Genomic DNA, 26,461 nt, shown 5'->3' with positions numbered 1-26,461 from the left:
TTTAAAAAAAAAAAAAGGAAAGAAACGGGGCTGGTCTGGGAGAAGGGATGAGGACAAGGTTCAACAACCTTTTTCTGGAAAAGGCCAGATAGTCACTATCTGAGGCTGTGCAGGCCACACGGTGTCTGTCGCAACCACAGGGCCCTGCCATTATACGGAAAGCAGCCACACACAATCCATAAACAAGTGGGTGTGGCTGCGTGCCAATGTGAGTTTACTTACAAACCAGGCAACAGGCAGAATTTGGCCCACAGGCCGATTTTGTCAATTACATACAGGGCCCAGCTCAGGGCTCAGACAGACCAACCCCCTGGCTCTTCGTTAATTTAATGAAGTGAATTAATAACCCACGCGTTATCAGCGAGGCCAGTGAGGTCACCAAGTTCCCGAAACCAGATGCTATTCTGAAAAGCGCCTACTGTGCGCCAGAGCTGAAAAGCAGGGGTGCAGGGATGAGGGGAGACCCCTCAGGGGAGCACTGCGCGCCAGTGGTAGACGAGGCATGGGATTTCGTTTCGATGCATCAGTGGTTTCATACTATCCATCACGGCATCCTGCCCAGGGGCACACACGTTAAGTTCACGGTTTTCACCTGCAGCGTTAGATTGTACGTTACCAGTTTACGTAGCCATTTCTTGCCACACACATTCAGGCTGGCAAGTTCAGTTATAGCTCTGTGGCAGAGACTGGGGCACCTGGGTGGCTCCATCGGTTGAGCGTCTGACTTCGGCTCAGGTCAAGATCTCGCGGTTTGTCAGTTCGAGCCCTGCATCAGGCTCTGTGCTGATGGCTCAGAGCCTGGAGCCTGCTTCGGATTCTGTGTCTCCCTCTCTCTGCCCCTCCCCCGCTCATGCTCTGTCTCTCTCTCTCTCTCAAAAATAAGTAAACATTGGGGCGCCTGGGTGGCTCAGTCGGTTAAGCGGCCGACTTCAGCCCAGGTCACGATCTCACAGTCCGTGAGTTCGAGCCCCGCGTCGGGCTCTGGGCTGATGGCTCAGAGCCTGGAGCCTACTTCCGATTCTGTGTCTCCCTCTCTCTCTGCCCCTCCCCCATTCATGCTCTGTCTCTGTCTCAAAAATAAAACGTTAAAAAAAAAAAAAAGTTTGGATATAAAAAATAAGTAAACATTAAAAAATTTTTAAAAACCCACTGATTTCTGGGTGACTGGGTAGCTCAGTTGGTTAAGCGTCTAATTTCAGCTCAGGTCAAGATCTCACGGTTTGTGAGTTCGAGCCCTGCATCGGGCTCTGTGCTGATGGCTCAGAGCCTGGAGCCTGCTTCAGATTCTGTGTCTCCCTCTCTCTCTGCCCCTCCCTCATTCATGCTCTGTCTCTCTCTCTCTCAAAAATAAATAAATGTTTTAAAAAAATGTATAGTTATAGAGAGATAAAAGGAAGAGAAGACAGACAGGTAGGCAGATCTCGATCCACAGAAATCCAGGACACTCCCAGGGTATCTTTCTGTGCACCTGTGTGTTTCTCTAGGGTGGGCGCTGACAGGTGAGGCTGCCATATCACAGGGAAAGCAGGCTTGAAACGCACTTGGGCATTCCGACGTCCTATGACTGTGCCTTTTTAACTTTGGCTCATTCTCCTGCAACCCTCTGCTCACGTGGGAGACCCAAGTGACAGAACACGGAGGAGGCTATGTGAAAACACACCCTGAAAAACTACCTAAGGTACCTGGCCTGCTTTGTACACTACCTGCTTTGTTTGACTTCAAGATAATCCATTAAGAACACCAGCCGGGCACATGTATCCACATGCCACAAAGTTGGGGGAGGAGTCAGAAGGGGAGGCAGGTGGACGGAAGGGCCACCTTCGGGCCCGTTGCCCGGTCTCAGCTGTCAGCAGAATACGCACCGTGGGGGAACTGGCTCTTATTTAAGTCTAATTAATTTGTCCGCAGAGTCAACAATCAGAACAAGCCCAGGAGAGGAGCTGTGCCCCCAGATCCTTGGCATTTCTGCAAATGGGAGCCAGGATGGTCTGGTCTGTCTGCAAGCTCTGAGGACTTGGATTTCTGCATTCAAATGCCAAGCCAGGCCTGGCACTGGCCAGGTTGAGCCTTCCTTTGTGTCTGAAAACCTTTTTGTTTGAAGTTGGTATGACTTGAAGCAGCCTGCCAACAAGAGAAAGCTCTTGTGAGAAAGCTCCCAGGCCGGCGGCTTCTCCCCTTCCCTCTCCCGTGATGCCCCTTTCCTCAGCTGCCAGGCCCAAAGAGCCCAGCCCAAAGGACCGATCCCCTCCCTCCGAGGTGAGAGGTGGAGGGGAGACTGGCGTTTCCCAGAGCCCCTGCTTCGTGAAGGTGCCACACTTGGCATTTTACGTGCATCGCTTCATTCAACCCTCCAACCATCCTAGAACACCGACGTGATTAAACCCATTTCCCAGATGAGGAACTGAGGCTGGGAAGCCCGAGATCTGGCTGGGGGTCCGGCTGAGGGCCGTCTGATCCTGAAGCCGGGGCTCTTCCTGCTAACCCAGCGGTTTCCAGGTTGGGAATCGTGACGCTCTAGGAGAGTGATTTCTTTGTCATTTTTCAATTTGAATTTTTGACTCACAAAAAAGGTGCAAAAGACTGCAAAGAATTCCTGGGTACCCTTTACCCAGCTTTCCCCCACTGTTAATGTCTCAACATACCCATCCCACAATGACCACAACCCAGGAAACTGAAATCTAATCTATAACACTCATAAGCTGTGACAACTGTCCCACCAATGTCCTTTCCTTGTCCAGGGCAGATCCAACCCAGGGGCTGATGTTGTATTTACGTATCTTGTTTCTGCTTTCCTCTCCCGTCTGGGCCAGTCGCCCCAGACTTTCCTTGCCTTCCTTTGCTACTCCGGAAGAGTACGGGCCAGTTACGTGGTAGAATGTCTCTCGTTTGGTTTTAGCTGACGTTTTGTCACGATTAAGTGCAGGTTATGTATTTTCAGCAAGATCCCACAGAAGGGATGTCACATCTCCAGCACCTCCTATCAGGTGGCACACAACGGCCATATGTCCTGTTACTAGTTACGTTAGTTCTGATCACGTGGTTAAGGTGACGTCTGCCTGGTATCTTCACTGTAGAGTAACTCCTCTTCCATTGGAAATTGGGGCAAGATACTCTGACGCCGTGGAAACTTTGTCTCTCGTACCTTCACTTGCTAACTTTAGCACACATTGTGATTCTCTGCAACAACTATCACTGGGATTTTTTTTTTCCCCAAATAGTGATTTTCTACACCTATCACTTTTGACATGGATTAATTGGATTTCTCTTCTTTTTTTAAACTTAGTTTAGAGAGCGCGCACAAACCGCGGAGAGGGGCAGAGGGAGAGAGAACCTTAAGCAGGTGGGGGCTCAATCCCATGACTCTGGGATCATGACCTGGGCTGAAATCAAGAGTCAGGCGCCCAACTGCCTGAGCCACGCAGGCGCCCCATAAGTGGACGGAGATTCTTAAACCTCTCTGCACGCTGGTTTCATTGAAAGTGTTAGCCAATCTGGGGCGCCTGGGTGGCTCAGTCGGTTAAGCCGCCGACTTCGGCTCAGGTCATGATCTCGCGGTCCGTGAGTTCAAGCCCCGCGTCGGGCTCTGTGCTGACAGCTAAGAGCCTGGAGCCTGTTTCAGATTCTGTGTCTCCCTCTCTCTGACCCTCCCCCGTTCATGCTCTGTCTCTCTCTGTCTCAAAAATAAATAAACGTTAAAAAAAAAAAATTAAAAAAAAAAAAAAAAAAAAAAAGAAAGTGTTAGCCAATCTGCAGATTTCTAGGCTGTACCCCCAGAGAAGTGACTTCGTGAAACCAGGAAAAAGCTCAGAAATACACATTTCAATAAGTTTTTCCTGCTCCCCCCAAAAGTTTTTTTTATTGATGTAATTTGCATACCATGCAATTTACCCTTGAAAAGTGTACAATTCCACAGTTTTTAGCACAATCATGCAGTTGTGCTAAAACCATGCACATCACCACCATTATTTCATCCCCAACAAGAAACCCCAAATCGTCATTCACCCCTCCCTTCAGTCTCTGGCAACCACTAATCTACATCCTGTATGAATTTGCCCATTCCAGAAATTCCATATAAGCAGAATCATATAGTACATGGTCTTACGTGACTGGCTTTCAATTATCGTGAAATGTTTAAGATCTGTCCACGTTTAAGCATGGCTCGGTACTCCGTTCCTTTACATGGCTGAATGCTATTCCATTGAATGGATATACCACACTTTATTCATCCATTCGTCTGTTGGTGGATATTTGGGCTGTTTCCACTTTCCAGCTGTTATGAATAATGTCCCTGTGAGCATCTGTGCACAGGTTTTTGCATGTATATGTACTTCTGTTTCTCTCGAGTATATACCTGGGAACAGGACTGTGGGTCACCTGGTAACTCTGTGTTTAACCCTTCGAGAAACTCTTTCCTAAAGCGACTACCTCGCTTTTCATTCCCACCAGCAGTGTATGCACGAGGGTTCCGATTTCTCCAGATTCTTTTCAACACCTGCTATCGTCTTTTTGATTACGAGCCATCCCGGTGGGTGTTAAGTGGTATCTCAGTGTGACGTTCACATTTACTCTGGTTAATGAGGGGAGCTCTTGGGGCGCCTGGGTGGCGCAGTCGGTTAAGCGTCCGACTTCAGCCAGGTCACGATCTCGCGGTCCGTGAGTTCGAGCCCCGCGTCGGGCTCTGGGCTGATGGCTCAGAGCCTGGAGCCTGTTTCCGATTCTGTGTCTCCCTCTCTCTCTGCCCCTCCCCCGTTCATGCTCTGTCTCTCTCTGTCCCAAAAATAAATAAACGTTAAAAAAAAAAAAAATGAGGGGAGCTCTTTTCACATGCTTTACCGGCCACGCATATGTCTCCTTTTCAGTTTGTTTGCCTTCATACCGTGGAATTGTAAGATTTTTTTTATAGATGATATTCTTTAAATATTCTGGGTCCTTATCAGATATATAATTTGCAAATATTTTCTCCCATTCTAAGGGTTGTCTTTTCACTTTCTCAGTAGTGTCCTTGGAAGCACAAGTTTTAAATTTTGATGAGGTTCAATTTGTCTGTTTTCTCACGGGTTCCACGTTAGATTTTATGTACATCATCTATGGGCAGCTGTCTGGGAAACACTCCAGGGTTTGATTGAGAAACTAGGAGGTTACACTTTCAAATCTATTAGCATAAAATTATTCATGGTATTACCTTTTCTTTGTCTCTGCCAGATCTCTAGTTATGCCTTTTTTTTTCATTCCTCATGTTTTTCTTCGTGCCTTCTTTTTCTCTTGACCAGTCTTTCCAGATATTTGTTTATTCATCTTTCCAAATAACCAACTTTTGGCTCTGGCTGATCATCTCTGTTGGGTTCTAGTTCATTGACTCCCGATCTTATTTTGATCTCTCCCCCCCCCCACCCACCCACCCCTTTTTTCCTGGCTTATTCTGTTAATTTTTTCCTCCAATTTCTTAAATTGGATACTTAGCTCGTTAATTTTAAGCCTCGCTTATGGTTCTGGTGTATTCTATGAAATACATGCCTGTCTTCAGCATCCCCCTCTTCCTCCCATGAATCAATCACCCCTTGGCAGGAAAAGGAGGAGAAACAGAGGCAGGCATGTGCTGGCTCTCCTGCCCGTTCCCACAGGAAGCCGCCTACAGAACACTGTTTCGGGGAGCTCAGGGCTCCTGGGGGTGGGGCAGGGGGCATATTCCAGAACCAAACTAAGCCTTCGGGGTCATACGTCATTACGGGAGGCGGCGCCTCATGTCAGTGAGTTCTTGCGGCCTCACCATCTTGTCCGTGTAGACAGACTTGTGTTTCAACAAACCTCCTTTGCCCGGACAAAAGGCAATGATGCTCATGTAAGGATAGGAATGAGCCCAAGTAATAAACTCAGCCCAGCTGTCAGCTCAAACCGCTCTCACTTTGACCAGGAATCAGCCCGTTTTTTGTGCTGCTTCCTCTCCTCATTCTAGGGTCATTCCCTCCCTGGCACCACTTAGTGGGGAACCCCAAAACCACCATCATGGAACGGGAGCACTAGAAGAGACTGAGGAACCATCTGCCAACTCCCTGTTTCCGCTAAGGAGGAGCCCAAGGCCCAGGTGACACCCACTGAAGTTCACGGTACGGTGCGTGCGTTTTTCCTGGTATCAGTATACAAGAACCAGCTTTGCCCTGGGCACAGCATTCTGCTCGGAACTTGACCTTTCAGATACGACCCCGTGACACCCCCGCTTTTACTTGGAGTTCATGTGCCACATACGCCTTTGCACGTCCCCAGTTTTTTAAAAGGTTGGACGACTCTGCCTCCTAATTGGTTAAATACTGAGAGCGATGGATAATGTTAGCGTCTCCCACTAAGATTGTGTTTTTGCTCCCCATAGGCGAACATAAAAACAAACATACAGAGTATCTGGAGAAAAAGAAAAATCAGTAGAGATCAATTTAACTAATATGTTGAAGTCTGCCCTAACACAGAGTTCTCCTTCAGTTCCTATGGAATATCACCAGAACTGATCTTACACACACACACACACACACACACACACACACACACACACAGACACATGAGATTATTAATAACTATACAGGCTGCAATAAAGTTGGCCATTAATAACAAATCCTATATTTTAAGGACCCACTTGCCTGGAAATGAAAATCCAATTCATAAATAACTCCAGGAGCAGAAAGAAGGTGAAAGTCACAATGACACATTGTCATTGTCAAAGCAGTGACAGTGGCAGGATCAGACTGAATGGAAACGAAGGGCGGGTACTGAGAACCACGCTGGAGACAAAAGTCACGGCCTCGGATGGTTTCGCTGTCAAGCAGGAATCAGAAAACTGCGATATTAGCTGAACTGAGCATTTAACGAAAAATATCTCGAGGGCTGCAAAAACAAGAAATGAATAGAAATGAAACGGAAATTAGAAAATTGGAAATAAGGGCACCTGGGCGGCTCAGTGGGTTAAGCGTCTGACTCTTGGTTTCAGCTCAGGTCATGATCTCATGGTTTGTGGGTTCGAGCCCTGCATCGGGCTCTGCACCGACATCTCAGAACCTGCTTGGGATTCTCTCTCTTCACCCCCCTCTCTCTCTCTGTTTCTCTCTCTCCCACTCTCTCTGCCCCTCCCTCGCTCTCTCTCTCTCAAAATAAATAAACATTAAAAAAAAGAAAATTGGAAACAATATACAACATTCAAAGCCAAGTGACAGCACCAAGCAGTAAGTTAAGAGCCCTGCTTCTGAGAGCAGGTGGGTCCTGTTGGCCTAACACCCTGGGCTTTGTCACCGTGTGACATCAGGCAAGTTCAAGGTCTTTTTTTTTTTTTAAGGTTTATTTATTTTTTTAAGTCTATTTATTTGGGGAGACAGACAGAGAGAGAGAGAGTGCAGGGGAGTGGCAGAGAGGGAGAGAGACAGAATCCCAAGGAGGCTCCAAGCTGTCAGCACAGAGCCTGACACGGGACTCAAACTCACGAACTGTGACATCATGACCTGAGCTGAAAGGAAACCAAGAGTCAGATGCTCAACCGACTGAGCTGCCCAGGCACCCCAAGATTTTAAAACCGAGTGCACACACAGTACTCAGCACGGGGCCTGGCACACAGAGAGCATTTAATAGACATTGTTAGGTGTTACCACCGTCACTCTCAAAAATATCAAGAAAACATGGGGCGCCTGGGTGGCGCAGTCGGTTAAGCGTCCGACTTCAGCCAGGTCACGATCTCGCGGTCCGGGAGTTCGAGCCCTGCGTCGGGCTCTGGGCTGATGGCTCAGAGCCTGGAGCCTGTTTCCGGTTCTGTGTCTCCCTCTCTCTCTGCCCCTCCCCCGTTCATGCTCTGTCTCTCTCTGTCCCAAAAATAAATAAACGTTGAAAAAAAAAATTTAAAAAAAAAATATCAAGAAAACAATAAACCTAGGCAAGAAGAGAGTGAGAATAAATATGCAGTATCAGAAATCAGAAAGGTGATATAGACACATATGGAAATTTTCAAAAATAGTTTTAGTGATTGCTGTATTTACAACTATGGTAAAAATCTGGGTAAGTGAGGGGTGCCTGGGTGGCTCAGTCAGTTGGGCGTCCGACTGCGGCTCAGGTCATGATGTCAGGATGTCATAGTCTGTGAGTTCGAGCCCTGCGTCGGGCCTTGTGCTGACAGCTCAGAGCCTGGAGCCCGCTTCCGATTCTGTGTCTTCCTCGGTCTCTGCTCCTCCCCCACTCGTGCTCTGTCTCTCTCAAAAATAAACATTAAAAAAAAAAAACACTTTTTTTTTTTAATCTGGGTAAGTGATAATTTTCTTGGAAAACAAATTACCAGATTTGACTCAAAAAGCAGATGAAAAATTCCTGAATAAACATATAAGCACGGAAGAGATTGAAATGGTTATCGAATAAGTACTTCCACAATGGCACAGGGCCCAGATGGGCTAATTCGGGCAAATCGTCAAGGGACAGCTATTTCTCATGCTACTTAAATTATTCCAGAGCACAGAAAAGTCTGGAAACTTCTCACTTCAGAATGTAAAGTTAGAATCGCCCTGATACAAAAGGCAATATAAAGAGAAAAAAAGTTCAGGCAAATCTCACTTTTGAAGAGATCTAAAAAAACCAAAAATAAAATATTATCAAAGAACAACCTGTCACCAAATAAACGTCTTCCAAAATGCTAGAACAGTTCAAATTTAGAAAATCATGAAACCACAATGAGATACCACTTCCTACCCACCGGAATGGTTATAATCAGAAAGAGAGTAAGTATTCACAAGAAGAACATGGTGAAGGGGTGTCTGGGTGGCTCAGTCAGTTGAGCGTCAGACTCTTGATTAAGCTCAGGTCATGGTCCCTGGGTCATGGGATCGAACCCCACATCAGTCTCCATGCCGAGCATGGAGCCTGCCTAAGATTCTCTCTCTCTCTCTATCTCTCTCTCTCTCTCTCTCTCTCAAATAAAATGTTTTAAAAAGCAAAAGAAGAAGAACGTGGAGAAAACGAAACCTTCATCTGTTGCGTGTGGGAATGTAAAATGGCGCAGCTGCTTTGGAAAATGGTCTGGCAGTGCTCCAAAAAGTTAAACAAAGAGTTACCATGTGACCCAGCAAGTCCCTCTTAGGTATAAGCCATGAGAAACAGGAACACATATCCACATACACATATCCACCTGAACATCAGTTCTCATAGCGGCATCATTCCTAACAACCAAAAAGTGGAAACAACCCAAATGTTCGCCAACCGATGAACACGTCAATAAAATGTGGCATATGTATACAATGGAGTACTCTTCAGCCATACAAAGGGATGACGTACTGACACGCTACAACATGGAAGAAGCAGGAAAACATTACGCTAAATGAAAGTAGTCAGAAGGGCCACATATGGTATGATTCTCTCTGTGTGAAATGTCCAGAACAGGCAAATCTGTAGGGATTGAAAGTGGATTACTGGCTGCCTAGGGTTGGGGTGGTTGTGGGTTAAGTGGGTTAGGAGGGAATGGAGAACGACGGTCAGTGGGTACAAGATTCTCTTGTTGAGAGAAAGAATGTTCTGGAATTACCTTTAATGATGGTTGCACCACTCCATAAACATGCTCAAAAACATTGAATTGTACGGGGCGCCTGGGTGGCGCAGTCGGTTAAGCGTCCGACTTCAGCCAGGTCACGATCTTGCAGTCCGTGAGTTCTAGCCCCGCGTCGGGCTCTGGGCTGATGGCTCAGAGCCTGGAGCCTGTTTCCGATTCTGTGTCTCCCTCTCTCTCTGCCCCTCCCCCGTTCATGTTCTGTCTCTCTCTGTCCCAAAAATAGATAAACGTTGAAAAAAAAAATTAAAAAAAAAAAACATTGAATTGTATACTTTAAATGGGTGAATTGTATGGTATATGAATTATATCTCAATAAAACTATTTTTAAAAATTTAGGAATGCAAGTAATGAAATTCATTACATTAATAGTCAAAGCAAAAGTATATGATCATTTTGATTAATATCCAAAGGATTAATATTCCACATATTCTTCTTATTTAATTAATTTATTTATTTTGAAAGACAGAGAGAACGAGTGGGGGGGTGGGGGTGGAGAAAGAAGGGGACCGAGGATTCAAAGCAGACTCCGAGTTGACAGCAGAGAGCCCAATGCGGGGCCCAAACCCACAAACCACAAGATCATGACCTGAGTTGAAGTCTAACACTCAACTGACTGAGCCACCCAGATGCCCCAATATTCCACATATTCTTAATTTAAAACAACAACAACAAAAAGGAGCAAACTTCCCAGTAAATCAGGAACAGAAATAATTTCTTTAAGCACAATAAAAAAAATCTATATTAAAACTAGTAACAAAAACATACCCAGTGATAAAACTCTAGAAACATTCTTACTCGGGTCAGAATCAACACACGGGTATATGCCAGCATTCCTATAAACCGTTATTTTGAATTCTATCCAACGCCATAAGACAAGAAAAATAAAAGTACAAGTATTAGGGGAAAAAAAAACTAAAACAGTCATGATTTGAGGATTATAGTTGAATATGAAAAAATCCAAGAACAGAGAATTAACTGAAACACTATTAATTTAAAGACCTACAGGTTGCAAAATACTTATATAAAAATCATCAACCTTTCTATATGTCAGCAATATCCAGTTAGGAAATGAAAGGAGAAGGAAAAAATCTTTGTCCTAATAGTAATCAGAATTATAAACATATGGAAATCAACTTTCTTTTAAGAAGTGTGAGGCTAGCAGTGACTTCATGGATCAGTCGGTTGACCATCCAACTCTTGATTTCTACTCAGGTCATGTTCCCAGGGTTGTGGGATCGAGCCCCACATCAAGCTCTGTACTGAGGGTAGAACCTGCTTGGGATTCTCTCTCCCCCTCTCTCTCTTTCTCTATCTCTCTCCTTAAAATTAAAAAGAAATGTTTTAAATGAGAGGCTAAGGTTTAAAATTATAAACGTATCTACCATATACCTCTTAGAATGCCTAAAACTAGAAGTCTGACCATATCACCGTGTATACTGAAAAGACTGACGATATCAAACGCTGGTGAGGAACGAAATTGGAGAAACTGGAACGCTCATACACTGCTGGTATAAATGGAAAGTGGCAGTACAACCATTCTGGAAACCAGTTTGGCAGCTACTTAGAAACTTAAATATACCCCTACCGTATTATACAGTCAACTCCACTCCCAAGAGAGATGAAAGTGTCTCTGCCTGCAAAAACATGCCCCGGAATGTTCATACCTGCTTTATCTGTAATAGCCAGAAATAGGACATGACTCCAATGTCCATCCACAGGTGCATGGCCAAGTCGGGGTGTGTCCACACAACAGAATACTACCAGTGACAAAAAGCAGTGAACCTCGATGCTCATAGCATCATGAATGAATCTCCAAATAATCATGCAGACTAAAAGAAACCAGACAAGGAAGAAGACATACCACATGACTCCACTTATATAAAACTCTAGAAAGGCAAACTAATATAAAATGACAGAAACTGCTCTGGTGGAAAGGGGCAGGAAGTGTGGGAGGAATTACCAAGTAGCATTAGGAAACATTTGAGGCTGATGGATATGTCCTATACCTTGATCGTGGTGATGCTTTCATAGGTACACACACGTGTCAAACTTAACCAAAGTACACTCTTCAAATTTGTGCAGTTTATTGATTTCAATTATAACTCAATATAATGTTTTTTATTTAAAAAAAAACATTTTTTAGGGGCGCCTGGGTGGCGCAGTCGGTTAAGCGTCTGACTTCAGCCAGGTCACGATCTCGCGGTCCGTGAGTTCGAGCCCCGCGTCAGGCTCTGGGCTGATGGCTCGGAGCCTGGAGCCTGTTTCCGATTCTGTGTCTCCCTCTCTCTCTGCCCCTCCCCCGTTCATGCTCTGTCTCTCTCTGTCCCAAAAATAAAATTAAAAAAAAAAAAACAAACATTTTTTAATGTTTATTTTTGGGAGAGAGAGAGACAGAAACAGAGACAGAGACAGAGACTGAGCAGGGGAGGGGCAGAGAGAGAGGTAAACACAGAATCTGAAGCAGGCTCCAGGCTCTGAGAGGCCGGCAGCACAGAGCCCGACGCAGGGCTCGAACCCACAGACCGCGAGATCATGACCTGAGCCAAAGTCATATGCTCAGTCGACTGAGCCACCCAGGTGCCCCTCAATAAAACTTTTTAAAAACTTATCTAGAAGAAACAAAGGGAAACAAAATTTGTGATTTTAACCAGATTTACATCATACCCATTTCTTACCCTTACAACCCTAATAGAGACATTTCAATAATCTAATCTATTAAGCACAACAGTCGAGTTGATACAGTTACAATTTAAAAAGTGTAAAGCTATCCGTTGTCACCAAGTTCAGTTTAAGAACAGTGTCATCAATGGGGCGCCTGGGTGGCGCAGTCGGTTAAGCGTCCGACTTCAGCCAGGTCACGATCTTGCGGTCCGTGAGTTCGAGCCCCGCGTCGGGCTCTGGGCTGATGGCTCAGAGCCTGGAGCCTGTTTCCGATTCTGTGTCTCCCTCTCTCTCTGCCCCTCCCCTGTTCATGCTCTGTCTCTCTCTGTCCCAAAAATAAATAAACGTTGAAAAAAAAAGAACAGTGTCATCAAATTATCAATGGCATGCGTACCAAAGTTTGACAAACTCAACTAAAGCCCACGTGTGCATACATACGTAAGAACAGCAATGAGAATAAATGAAAAAGAACCAATGTGAAAAGAATAAGTCAGTAAATACTGAAGCCACCAGGCACCAAAATGCACTATCCAAACAGATAGGAAGTGGCAGGAAAACAGATCAGTGAAACAAAATGGAAAATCCAGAAAACCGATCCAAGTGTATAGAATACTTAAGCATTTAATAAATATGGCATCTCAAATCACTGAGAAAGAATGATTTTTTTCCAACAATTGTCACTGAATAACTGGCTACATATTTGATGAAAAAAAATATAGAGATCCTTACCTCACACCATATGTCACAATTAATTCCAGATGGATGAAAGATTAAAATATATGACTTCGAGTTCTGGCAACAAGGGGGACTGAGCTCATGCAGAACCCCTACCGCTGCTAACATCTAGAAATACTAGATGAAATGTACTTTTAAAAAATATTTAATCCACAGCAGATCTCACAAGAAATAAAAGGAAATCCCCAGGTGCTGGAGGAAATAAGAATCTGAAAGCCAAAGTATTAGGAGAAACATTGAGACTGTGGTGACCAAGGGATGTGTGTGAGTGGAACTGGAAGAGAAGGAGAAGAGATCAAAGGAAAGAAAGCCTGGTCATTTGACCTGGGAACAGGCCTTCGTGGCTTTGGACTCGGGTTTTAAGACCCATACACAAAAAGGAAATGAGACCTTGGGTCTTACAAGGCCAGGAAGGAGTTAGAAATGAGACCCTGAATTCTTTCCTCTAACAAATACTTTAGTGAGTACCTACTATAGGCCAGGCCTCTTGTGAACAACTCAGACAGGACTCCTGCCCTTGCATAATCTTGCTTTCCTTTTTTTTTTTTTTTTTTAATTTTTTAATGTTTTTATTATTTATTTTTGAGAGAGAGAGAGAATGCCAGTGGGGAAGTGGCAGAGAGAGAAGGAGACACAGAATCTGAAGCAGGCTCCAGGCTCTGAGCTGTCAGCACAGAGCCCTACGCGGGGTTCAAACTCACGAACCACGAGATCACGACCTGAGCCAGGGCTGGACGCTTAACCGACTGAGCCACCCAGGCGCCCCCATAATCTTACCTTCTAACAAGTGTTACAACGGAACAAGTGGGAGAATGGAAAGACAGTTCATAAACATAATAAAGGAGTAAATCAAGTAGCATGTTAGCAGGTAGGTTAAGTGTTATGGGGGGAAGAGGAGAAAACAGAGGAAGGTAATGATGCGATCAAGGTATGATCAGGAGCGTGTGCGTGCACGCGCGCGCGAAGGAGACAAACACAGATGGGTGATGAAGTGTTTTAGGATATTATTTATTTTTTATAGTTTACTTATTTGAGAGAGAGAGAGAGCATGCACAAACAGGGGAGGGGCAGAGAGAGAAGGATACACAGAATGTGAAGCAGGCTCCCTGCTCTGAGCTGAGAGCAGAGAGCCCAATGCAGGGCTCGAACCCACGAAGGGCAAGGTGAAGACCTGAGCCAAAGTTGGACACCCAACAGATTGAGCCATCTAGGTTCCCCTGATTTAGAATATTACTAAGAAGGATAGTCAAGGCAGGCTTCACTGAGCAATGACAACAGATCAAGGGACTGAGGAAGCCATCCATTTGGGTGTTGGGCAGCAGAAACTACCAGTAAGAATAGTTCAGGGGCCTGGAGGACAGAGTAGACAGGAGAGGGAGACCAATTAGAAGACTAGCAGTGATCCAGGCCTGGAAGGGACTGGAGGAAAATGCATACTCCTCACTTAATGGAAAAATCAGTCCCGGGCCCATGATAAACTCTAAGATGTCTGGTAAAATCACTCAGTAGGGATACTCCAGAACTAAGACCGGTGGGATTTCCACAAAATTTCCCAAAAAGATAAGCTCACAGTCAGACATTACAAAACACACGAGGAAATCATTTGCATGAGCAAAGGTCAGGAGACGAAGCAAACAGGATGATCGGTCCCCCCAAGAAGCTGAGCTCATCCCATCAAACAAAAAAGGACTCCAGGCTTACGTTATGTTTCAGACTACTTACAAGGAAATAACGCTGAGCAAAAGGCAGGTACCTGAAGGGAACATATGGGATGATTTCATTTATATGGAGTTCAAGAGCGGTCAAAACCAAATCGAGGGTGCTAGAAGCCAAGATGGCGGCATACGGTGGGGTGGGTGATTTGAAGGACATACGGAGGCCTTCTGGAAATATTTTATTTCTTGATGGCTGAGCTAGTTACACAGGTGAGTTGATTCTGTCAACATCCATCCAGCTGCACACGCGCGATCTGAAGAGAGGAGCCCAGCCAGCTGACACGCAGGAGGGCCAAGAAGGAACACATCCCACGTCTTCCCCTCCCCAAGTGGAACAGAGGAGGAGAAATCCCTGGTGGTCTTGAGGGGCGGGCCCGAGTGAGGTCCTTCGCTCTCAGAGCCCGACCAGTCTTTGGAGGGACCACCCCCCCACCAATGGAATAGAGAGGGGGTGGGTAATACAGACCAGGAAGGAGGTGCATTCTGCAGGAACACAGACTATCAGAACTGAAGACGGTCTTCGTGCCCCAACCCCTCACTTTACAGAAGAGGAAACTGAGGTCTAGAGAAGCCAAGGGCACCTTTGCCCCCCCCCCCCGCCCCCAGTATCATCGGTTTTAGATCTGGATATATGCGGGTGAAAGACGAGAGGCAGCCAGACACAGCGGTGAAAAGCAAGACTCTGGGGCCCACCCCGCCTGGATCCTAATTCCAACCCCACCGCCTGCTCCGTGCGTGACCCTGGGCAAGCTCTGTGTCTGCCAGGTGCCTCTGTTTCCTCACCTGTAACGTTATGCACAAATGTGAATCTGTACGGCCGCCTTCTGCAAAATGTTGGGCCGGTGTCTAACCACCTTGTCCTGGGGCTGAGCTGACACCTCCCCCAGGGTCCAGGGATGCTGCCTCTGGACACACGCCCAACAGAAACGCATTCGCATGTGCGCGTGGCAAAGACGAGAGAGGAAGTTCCCGAAGAGTAATAATAACATAACCCACGTCATAGTCTGCTGTGGGGGGCAAATGAGGTAATGTCCGTACGGTGTTTAGAAGAGAGTGCAGCAGTAGGGAGGCTGACGGACGTGTGTGTGGTGATAAAAGCCCGAAGTCTAGGACGAGCACTCTGTCTCTGGGTCTCCTTCCTATGCAGAGGCTCCTCTCTTTCCCCAGCCCCCCATCTACCACGGGGGTCTTGCACGGGCCCCCAGGACGCCAAGGATATGGAAGGCACAGAGAGCTTCAGCGACGTACCCAAAAGCCCCAAGCAGTGTGAGGCTGGACGTGGGTTCTTTCAACCATTACCCCTAACGCATACATCTTGACAGTCCATATATATTTTTTTCATGTTTATTTATTAAGGGGGAGGGGCAGAGAGAGAGGGAGACACAGAATCCGAAGCAGCTCCAGGCTCCGAGCTGTCAGCACAGAACCCGACGCGGGGCTCGAACTCTGCGAACCGTGAGATCATGACCTGAGCTGAGACCAAGAGTCGGACGCTTGACCAACTGAGCCACCCAGGCGCCCCCTGATAGTCCGTATATTCTTAGACAGAAAGCCGTGCTCTCCGATCTTCATTCCTACGGAGCAGGAAAATAGCACGTGCCTGTCACTTACATGTGGCTCATATCCTTCTGCGGGCATCCTGGACTTAAGAAAAACCACCAGCCCTCCCACCCTGGTTCTAACAGTAAACAGGGCTGAGAAACACAGAGAAATGCCCCGTCTCATTCTTCCCTAGCATTTCTCGCTATCGTGATGGCCCATCGGCCCGGGAACACGGCTTCAGAAGGGCTGGAGCGAGCAGTGCTTTGCGCCCTTCTCGGCCGGGCACTCTCTCTCCCCGAGTTCTCGCATGGTCTGAGCCAGGAAGGGAGACAGGGCCGGGTCTGGGAAGGAAGAGTTGGCTGGGAGCACCCTGTCCACCTCTGAGGGCTGACTTTGGGCAGAGGAAGCAAGCTGGCCGCGGGACTCGGGGCAGGGTGTCCAACAGCCCTGCCCTGGGGCGTCCAACTCAAAGGTACTTTCAAGTTTCTGATGCCAAATCCTGTATCTGTAAACACAATGTGTTTCCTTTTTCATGCTGGGGTTGGAGCCGTTATTGTCTGGCACTTTCTACGCCGGCCGGAGCGTAAGCAGAGCACCGGGGGAAGTGGCCCCGGGCAGAGTCTCTCAATGCCACACAGATGTGTCTTGGGGGGCGGGGGCGAGGGCCCCGCTTCTCAGGTGGGAAGGGCCCCCCCCCAACCCGGGAAGCCTCACCGCACCGGAGCCCTGAGCCCCGTCAGGATACCTCTGGAGTTGTCCCTGTCCAGTCCAGGGGAACCTGCCTGGGAGGGGCAGACACTGTGGGAGGACACTCTTTTCAGAGAACCTGGTCTCCCACGCTCTTGGCGAGAACAGAAAACACAGCAACAGAGCAAAAATGCACGCGGAAAATGTGTCGCAGTGGACTGTGACCCAGTCCTGCCATGTGACAGGAGCCAAATCCAGACCCTGCTTCCTCTGCAGAGCCTCAGAGCCTCCCCCGATCCGCGGCGTTGGCCCAAATTCCTCCCCTTGAACCGTGTTCACGGTTTAAAGTACAGGTGTACAAGAATTCGCCCTTCTCATGCACAGCCTCCCCCCCCCCTCAATGAGAGTACATCCCACCTGCAGGGAGGGCACCCACTTCACATGTCTTTACATCCCAGACCCAACAGAGCCCCCTGACGGCTCTAGAAACGTCCACTCCCAAGGGACTTCTTTGTCTGCCGGCCCGGGGAGCTGGGGAAGGTCTTCTGGGGCCAAAGATGTCATACAGTTTTCATCTCCTAGGCTAATCCTAAGTAAGACCAGCTGCCTCGCGTGTTATAACATAAAGGACTCCAATACCCGATGACCATTTCTGGCCTTAAAGGAAAAGAGTGCTGTGATCGATGAGCAATGTCTGCCCTGGTGTCAGAACGGGAGGAGGGCTTTTGCTGAGTCCTCACCCCGGCCACTCCAAGCAGGAAACAGATCAAATCAGAAGCCCTGGCCAGTGATAATCAGACGGGCCGAGGGGGTCCATCTACTTGAGATGCTCCACCAAGTATCGAACACAGGGCAACACACAGGTGCTCTGGGAAACTACGAGAGATCTATTCTCACTTCCCGGTTACCTAAGTAAGACTCAGTTATTCAAACCCAGCCCATTTAAAGGTCCCTATGGCCCTACAGATTGTTGAACTCAGGCGTGGAACTTTTGGAACGTGGAACAGACAACTGCTCGTGACAACCAATACTCTCTCTCATCTGTAAGCAGAAAAACACCCAGGGAGGAAAAAATCTAAAAATCTATCAATAGCATCAGCCGGAAGAGGGCACAAATGGGCTCCACACTGAAGCTCGGACTACCTGCACAGGGGGCTGATATCTCCCATGCATTACCCAGGCCAGTCCTAAATCCTCCACAAGAGGCAGACTTTCCAGCACCTTCTTCCGGGCTGAGGCCGGGAAGATTCCTTGGTTATCAGTGGCTGTAGCGCACTAGGGTGTCGCTTTCTACCTTTCAGGGTTTCCACGCAAGAAATTTACTTCGCCCTCTGAAAAGCCACCCCCCCCCCCCCCCCCGGATCAGCCTGGACGTCCGCCACACCTACAGATATATGGGTCTTCTGGATCTCCTCTACTCGCGTAAACGCACTGTAACACGAATTCGTTTCACCCTAACGACAGCTAATACACCAGTCCCAACGGCAGAAGACCTGGGGACCTCCAGGGAATGCCTCGAACACGGGCAAAGGCAGAGCCCACTTCTGGGGCAGTCACTGAAGCCTCGGAAGAGAAAGTCCCAGGTGAGAGGCATCCCACATTTCATCCATCCCATGACCACAGCCCCTTCTTCTCTCTGTCAGAGCGCAGAACCCGCACAAAAGAACTGGGGGGAGGCGGGGAGAGGGGGGAGGTGAGGAGGGGGGGATTGACACACGTTATACAACATTTCGAAGGCCAATTAAAAGCCAATTCTGAGTTTCCAATAGGAATGCGTTTTTGGAACAAGAATACAACGATGCGATACTGAACCCACTATGCTGTGCGACACAGGTCAAGCCTCAGGACGACAGACAGTGTGGAGGCGAAGAGATAGACTGTGTCTGGAGGACTGTCTCAGGGCAGCTCAGACATTTCAGGTGTCGTTCAGAAAAACCGCCCCTCGGAGCTGGTTACAACAGGATGCGGTTCTTAGGTGATCAGCCTTATTATTAGTGTTATTATTAAGGGGTTTTTTAAATTTATTTTTGAGAGAAAGAGAGAGAGAGAGAGAGAGAGAGAGGGAGACAGAGCATGAGTGGGTAAGGGGCAGAGAGAGAAACACACACAGAATCCGAAGCAGACCCCAGGCTCTAAGCTGTCAGCACAGAGCCCGACGCGGGGCTCGAACTCACGAACCACGAGATCATGACTGAGCCACCCAGGCGCCCCCATGTGACCAGCCTTTGAAACGAGCATGATCGATACTCCCCCTTGCTCTCCGCGCATGCAACGGCCTCACTGAATAAGCCACCATGTGCCCTGCAGACCGCTCCACACTTCGTTGTGTCTGTGAAACACTGCCCTTTGGTGGCGGGGACGTCCGTCTCTGAAAAGCTCCCATTCCACGCGGTAATCCGATTTCATCAAAACAAGGCACACAGGAAGCATCTGGTACGATGCCTGGCACTCAGTAGGGATCTATGGTCTGTCCTCCAGGGTGCAACCTGACGGTCCCCTTGGACCGCCACCGGAACCTCTGCCATTCCCCTCGGCCGCCCAAACCGATCGATGCCCCATCTTCCAAGGCTGCAGAGACCACAAGGGCACTGTGTCTTTCCAGACGACAGGCAAAATACTGTGGGCCACTCTGTAAGTATTAGGCTTAAATCCTGAGCGTTTCAAAAGCCCTCTGAGACCTGCAGTCTCCCTCTAATGAAAGGCATTGCAGAAACCCAAGGTATGATTATCACTTCTGAAAGGAAGAAAAAAAAAAACCAAAAAACCTACTGACTCACAAAATCTCCTTACTGGTGCATCGACAGATAAGGCTGTTTTATAATCCAGTTCCCTAGAGAGCCATTTATTTTGGTGAGGCCAATGTGCATAGCAGACACTATAGAAGCCATCGAGATAACACGAAGAACAACCCAGTGGACATCTGAAGTGTAAACATAAAAGTCTATTAAGAATACAATGTTGGTTTAATCCCAAGACAAAAAATTTACTTAATGAAAAGCACAACTCATTTCAAGAAGGAAATATCGATACCAGCTGTGAGCAGAAAATGGGGGATTCCTTCCAGGGAACATCTGAATTTCAACCCACTGCCTTTCCAATATTTACTCTGGACATAAAGTCTCAAATACTTTTCCGAGGATCTCATTTTTCTACGGGAGGAGGAGGTCAGAGAGGAGTCTGGGCAGGGCCAAAAAGGCCTCTTGGCAAAGCCTGGAAATGCACAGACCCACCCTCGAAGGTTCACCCAGACACAAGTCTGTCTCCCGTCTCTCAGTAGAGGAGGGAGCAGCCTCCTTGCCCACCAGGTACTCAGGAGAAGCCCAGTGGAGACCCTCCCTCCAGCTGCCGTGGGGCCCACCGACATAAATGTCGGCCCTGCGTTACCAACATACGTGAGCTGCACCCACCCGCACCATGCTTGTGGCCAGGATGCGCCAGTAAACTCCCCTCTCCAACAACACTCCTTGGCCCCTTCCTTGGTTTTTTTCCATATGTTCCAGAGAAGCAAGGGAGATAATGAGCACTAGGGAAAAGGAAGAGGCCTTATTAAAGAGGATTTTCTGATCACGAGCTCTGTTCCACCACCTCCGAGAGAGCTCGCGGGCCCTGGAAATCAAGAAAACGCTTGGCCATCACCAACGCTTATGGATGTCAAGACCCACCAGAAAGCATCTAAAGTCTCTTCCCTTATATTCCTAACAGCCAGCTCCCATTCGTCCTGATGGCTAAAATGAAGGACAATTTCTTACATGCAACTTCATTTAAATATGTATGAGCACAATTAATACAGCACGACATAATCAACATAGCCACGGAACCATCTCCACTTCCAGAAGCAACAGGTCGTTCCGTCTTCTCTCCTGTATGTGGATACATAATGGCCCCCCACCCAACCACCGACCCAACTAACTATCCATGCATCCATCCATCCGTCTGTCCATCCGTCCATCCTATATGGAGTCAGCACAAAGGGTCCGATGCGACAAACGTCAGGTCAAAAAGTTTCTAGCTCCGCCATCTATGAACTACATGGCTTTGGGTAAACCATTTTAGTGTCTCTAGGTCATGGTTTTCTCATCTGTGAAATAAGTGCCATCATCCTGCTTATTATTAGCACAGCCTCAATGATTAAATGACTAATACGAGTGCTTGGCAAAAAAATAAGCTCTCAAGCGTTAACCACCATAATGACGGTAATTATAATAATTACGAAGACTGTAAAAACATTCACTGATCTACGGCTCTGTGCCAGGCTCTAGCCTAAGCGGCACATAATTTTAGCCTTCTGATTTTGCAAGAGTCTTTAGTGGGGCATTGGATTTCTCACAGCAACACCTCCAATATAACACCCCTCTCCTGCTGGGGATGATGGTGGGCCAAAGTGCGAGAGCCATTTACAGCATGAGGGACCCCCCCCCCCACCCCGCCGCCAGCCAAAGCCATGTTTAAACAATTACCAGCATTATGTTGCAGGTACCCATGACCATAGGAGGCTAGCCCAGCACGGTGCTCATCTTGCAGAGACCTCTTTTGTGTGGGTTTTGGGTTTCAGCTGGGCAACGCAAAGCCATAGAGTGAGTCGCAAAACAAGTTTTCATAAGCTTACCCTGTCACAAACCAGGCAGGGGTTCACAGTGACATTCCCACAGTAAGATTAAACAGCATGCTTCGTCAGGCACTAAATACTAACACAGCTCCGATGTCAGGGGGACACTGATTAAAACTGATGTCAATAATTTATGAAACACAATATGGTCTTCAGATGCTCTTTTGAAAAAAAAAAAAAAAAAGGAGGAGGAAAAAGGGCCTAGCAACCCAGGTGGTTTAAAACTGTTCATGCATTTTCCCTTGAACGTACGCACACCCCCACCATGCATGGATGCTTCTTTACGCAGTGAATGTAAATGCACATGTGTATAAGACCATGTGAATGCTGCCGATACATATGGGCGGAAGAGAGTATTTAGTTATTCCACTGAGGGCTGTCGAGGCTGTAACGTTATACATGGTCTTGTCTTTCATATTGTTTTGAGGGGTTTCTTTCCTCCAGAAGAAATCCAAAATTGGATTTAAAATAAAATGGGGCTTTACAAAGTTCACATTTATTCCGGAGAGAACTCAACCTTGAAACACCAGAAAGAAAGCTGACCAAAGGAGATCTATAGGACATACGCATTTCTTTTTCTTTCTTTTTTTTTTTTTTAACGTTTATTTATTTTTGAGACAGAGAGAGACAGAGCATGAACGGGGGCAGGTCAGAGAGAGAGGGAGACACAGAATCTGAAACAGGCTCCAGGCTCCGAGCAGTCAGCACAGAGCCCGACGCGGGGCTCGAACTCACGGACCGCGAGATCATGACCTGAGCCGAAGTCAGACGCTCCACCGACTGAGCCACCCAGGCGCCCCAGGACATACACATTTCTTAGCAACCAGAAATTACTGCGGCCCCATCTAGAACCATGTAGTCAAATAATAACATCCATGGGTCTTTTTCTTAAGTTTTAGGGTTTTGGTGGGGGGGCGGGCGGGGAGCAGGGGGGTTAACCTAGGGAAGGATGCCATTTTAGTCTATTATAAATCACTGTCTCATTATTTCATAAAGGCAAACACAGAATAACACAGTGATGCTTCATTTTTTTTTTTATCAATACTGATTTTTGAAATTAAAAAACAACCTTCTTTACTTTGGCTTCGTTGTAAATAATCGGGGTACCTTGACTTGATATGTCAACAGTGTGAAATTCACAAGATGGGATTAGGTTGGGGAAAAAAATCTGAGCCGCTGATAGTACAAAAGTTAGTGTTTGAAGGATTTATTAATGCTTTTTTTTTTTTTTTCCCTAGCACAGTGCCCTGTAGTGTCTCAGAACACCTGTCAAATACTAATTCATTCACATATCTCCACTATAGGGCCTTTTCATAAAAAGCTCGACCTCTAATTGTAAATCACTTCTAAATTGTCTTTCCTGGCTTTCTCTTCTGTGGAATGATGGAAAAATCACCAAGATTTCAATTAAGACTTTATGGGAACTTCAACCTGACACTCCCGGGGCTATAACTACAAGATATCAGAACATCTATTCAAAAAGGAAACTATAAATAACTTGAACTTCGTTGAATTGGCTTTGCTTTTATGAGGTGACTGAATAATCGGCGAGATTTAAAGATACTTTAACTACTGAGAATTAAAATAACCTCAGTTAAAAACCAGAAAATATTGTCAGCTGATTGTTTGTCATGCAGATGATGTCCTTACCAGGCCTAATTAAACTTTTTGAACAAAAACACTTACTAATTACATTAGTTCATATGTTGATTGCTCAATTTGGCTTAAAGGAAAAAAAAAAAAAAAAGCAGTCAATCCAATTTGTGCATATAGTCAAGGCTCTGGTCAAAAGACGAAATCCTAAACTACAGAGACTATTCCAAAAGCATGACCATTGTTAACAACAAATGCGGTTTGTGTCTCCACATCCGAAGCCACTGGCAGAGCTGGGGGTAGGTGATGACTGTGAACACCACGGGCTAAGGGGAATCTTCAGGCCAGTACAATGTTACCACAAGACCCAGTTTACTGGCCTCAGTGTAGCGAGCTGCTTTTGTCCAATTTCCACCCTGCCCACCGACAACTGGAAGGTGCCTTTCCTTTGCACGCAGGAACTCAAACTGATAGCAAAACCGTGGGAGGCCCTTTAAATGTCAATAAAGGGTTTTTACGCACAAAAGGAAGAAAAGAAAAGAGGGAGGGGGAAAGAGAAGGGATGGGAAAAACCAACATTTCTGAAGGAACTGAGCAGATCAAAGGAATTTTATTCTCAAAGACCACTAAGTCAGGGTGTAAACTACTAGCTGGCTGTGGAATCCTGCCTGAGCACTCTCTTCAATCTGGCAACCAGTCCCAAGTCCCTTAAACGAGGGGCATGAACAATCGGGTCTGCAAAAGTGGGACGCAGTGCAAAAATGGAGGCCGAGCCTGTGCAACAGGAGGCAAGACCCTTTGCAGACCAGGGCGCCCGACTGGGCCTCGGTGCCCACCCGGCTCTCTGAGACCTGTTTTGCGCCGGCTTGCTCAAAAATCTGCATCCACAAGTCATGAGGCACAAACTAGTCGACAACAACATGACAATTAATCAGAACCAGACTCCGAAACGTGTGTCTGTGGGGACGAGCAAACTTAGCAATGTGCCACAGTGGGAGAAGAATCACACAGTGGCAGCTGGGGGGTGCGGGTGGGGGAGGGCGCGTAACTATAGGTTCACAAAAGATGCACACCCCATGGCATGTTGAGGGGCGAAATAATTTTCATTAAAATAGAAGGTGGAAATTGGAAATTTACATCTCATACTAGAATCCTCTGGCATTCCTCTCCTCCTCCCCCCTCCCTTTTTTTCTTTCTTTTTTTTTTTTTTTTTTTTTTTTTTGCTGGGGAGAAACTGACTTTCTACTGCAGCAAAGCTGTACAATTCAGAAATAGAACGGATCTCTCTCTCTCTCTTTTTAGCCTCATTTCTGACCCAACAGTGTTCACCAGTGCAAGCCTTGTCAGATTTCTTTCAGGACTTAAAACCCCATTACAAAGAGAGAAGCTGGATCCTTGGTTAATTCAAATCTGTTTCATTTCACCTAATTGTGACACTAACAACACACACACACACACACACAGACACACACACACACACACATTTTGGTACACTTTTCTGGACCAGGACTGAATTATTTTAAAATCATTACTGAACTCTCCTTTGTAACCTGTGGATAGTAATTAATTTAAATCTCATCTTTAAATCCCAGCTAACACAAATACGCTGTTCAAAAGGGGCAAAAAAATATTTTTTGCCCCAAACTATGAAAGGCAAATGGAGCACGCAGGAGTGATATAACTCGCCCCAAACTGCAAATCCCTTTGCCATCTCCCAAGGGATCTGTGATTGCCGAGTCGGAACCCCCCGGGGAACAGGGCCGGGGTTCCCAACAGGGTGCCCAGCTGCAGCCCTGGGAAAGGGGGAGGGGGGGGGGCGTACAGCGGAGGCGGATCCCAGGGTCCCGCCACACTGAGGTTAAAGACAGTGGATGCTTTGCATTTGAGCCCGGAGTTAGGGGGACCGGTCGGCAAGCTTCCTGCAAAACCCTCTCCCCCCGAAGTATTTCTCAGCCTTCCTGGCTTCCAGAGCCCGCCGGGCGCAAATCCGAGAGTCCCCGGCCAGCGCCACGCGCGCCCGTGAGCCCGCTCTCAGCCCTCCCGGGCCCAGGACTTCCCGGCACGCGCCTCCCACGGCCCGCGCGGCGTCCACGGGGCAGGCGGTCCTCGGGAGCCCGCCCGCCCGCCCGCCCGCGTCCCCGCGGCGCCCCACTCACCCACGCACTCGTTGGCCTCGCGGGCCGTGGCGCGCTGCCAGGGCCGGTCGTAGTGGAACGGCTTGCAGCGGTCGCATTCCGGGCCGGCCGTGTTGTGCCTGCAGTCGCACACCAGGCTGTCGTCGCGGTCGCGCACGCAGCGGGCCGCGTGGCCGTTGCACTTGCAGCGGCCGCCCACCTGCAGGTCGGACACGGCGTAGAAGTACGAGTCGCGCGCCAGCTCCGAGTCGTCCTCGTTCTCGTCGCCGAACGTGTGCAGGCGGCTGAAGGCCACGCGGATGTCGGTGGCCGTGACCCAGTCCTGGAGCACCGGCGAGTTGTCGAAGTCGTGCGCCGAGGGCCGCCCGTCCAGCGTGCTGAAGGCGATGAGGCCGCCGGAGAGCGGGCGCATGTCGGTGTGCGAGTCGGTGCACACGGCCTCCTGCTCGTTCTGCTTGGTGATGGGCGCGCGGTGCGGCCGGTTGTACATCTTGCGGCACTGCGTGGAGTAGAACTGGAAGGGCACCCACGTGCGCCCGTAGTCCATGGACTTGTAGATGGCCATGGACTCGGGCCGCGGCGAGCAGAACTGCAAGCTCACGTAGGTCACCTCGAACTTCTTGCCGAGCGACAGCGTGAGCGTGACGTTGTGCGGGAACTGCAGGTAGTTCTCGGACTGCCAGCACGTCAGGTTGTGCGGGTTGTTGAGGTCGGTCAGGAAGGCGGGCGGGTGCGCCTTCTTGGGGTCGGACGCGTTGCAAAGGTGGCAGGAGCGCAGCCGCTCCTCGCCGCGCTCGCTCACCACGCAGTAGCGCGCCGGGGGCCGGCCGCAGGTGCTGGACACGCGCACGTCCTTGCCGAAGGCCGCGTTGACGAAGTCGGGGATGCAGCGGCGCGGGTGGCCGTTCTCGTCCGAGCAGGGGTCGGGCTGCGCCGCCTGGCCGGAGAACATGCTGAGCCCGGGCCCGCCGCGCACCGCGCCCACCAGGCACGCCACCGCCGCCAGCGCCGCCAGCGCCTCCCACACTGCGCGCATCATGCCGCGTCCAGCCTGCCCCGGCCCCGCCGCGCCGAGGAGTCGGTCCGCCCGCCGCAGAAGGCGCCTGCGGAGAGAGGGGAGCTGCGCTCAGCCAGCCCGCCCCGCGCCCTCCACCCCGCGGCGGGCGGCGAGCCCGGCTTCCCCGGCACCATCCCCGCCGGCCGCCCGCCCGCCCGCCTCGCCGCCCGC

The 26,461-nt window shown here is 48.3% G+C and overlaps 1 protein-coding gene across 4 annotated transcripts in view; it reads right to left on the bottom strand.

The window, feature by feature from the left end:
• The window catches only part of NTN1 (netrin 1), a 192,933-nt gene that overhangs the window by 149,681 nt on the left and 16,791 nt on the right, over positions 1-26,461 (bottom strand). For all 4 annotated transcript variants that reach the window (XM_045490402.1, XM_045490404.1, XM_045490403.1 and 1 more), the window contains exon 2: positions 25,255-26,336. In XM_045490402.1, the coding sequence (XP_045346358.1) occupies positions 25,255-26,272 (1,018 nt within the window). In that variant the 5' untranslated portion in view covers positions 26,273-26,336. The remainder of the gene's footprint in view (positions 1-25,254; positions 26,337-26,461) is intronic.

Source organism: Leopardus geoffroyi, chromosome E1 (genome assembly GCF_018350155.1).
Source record: "Leopardus geoffroyi isolate Oge1 chromosome E1, O.geoffroyi_Oge1_pat1.0, whole genome shotgun sequence".
Classification (NCBI taxonomy): domain Eukaryota; kingdom Metazoa; phylum Chordata; class Mammalia; order Carnivora; family Felidae; genus Leopardus; species Leopardus geoffroyi.
The sequence above is the reverse complement of the archived record's forward strand: the minus strand, read 5'-3'. Positions and strand labels throughout refer to the sequence as shown.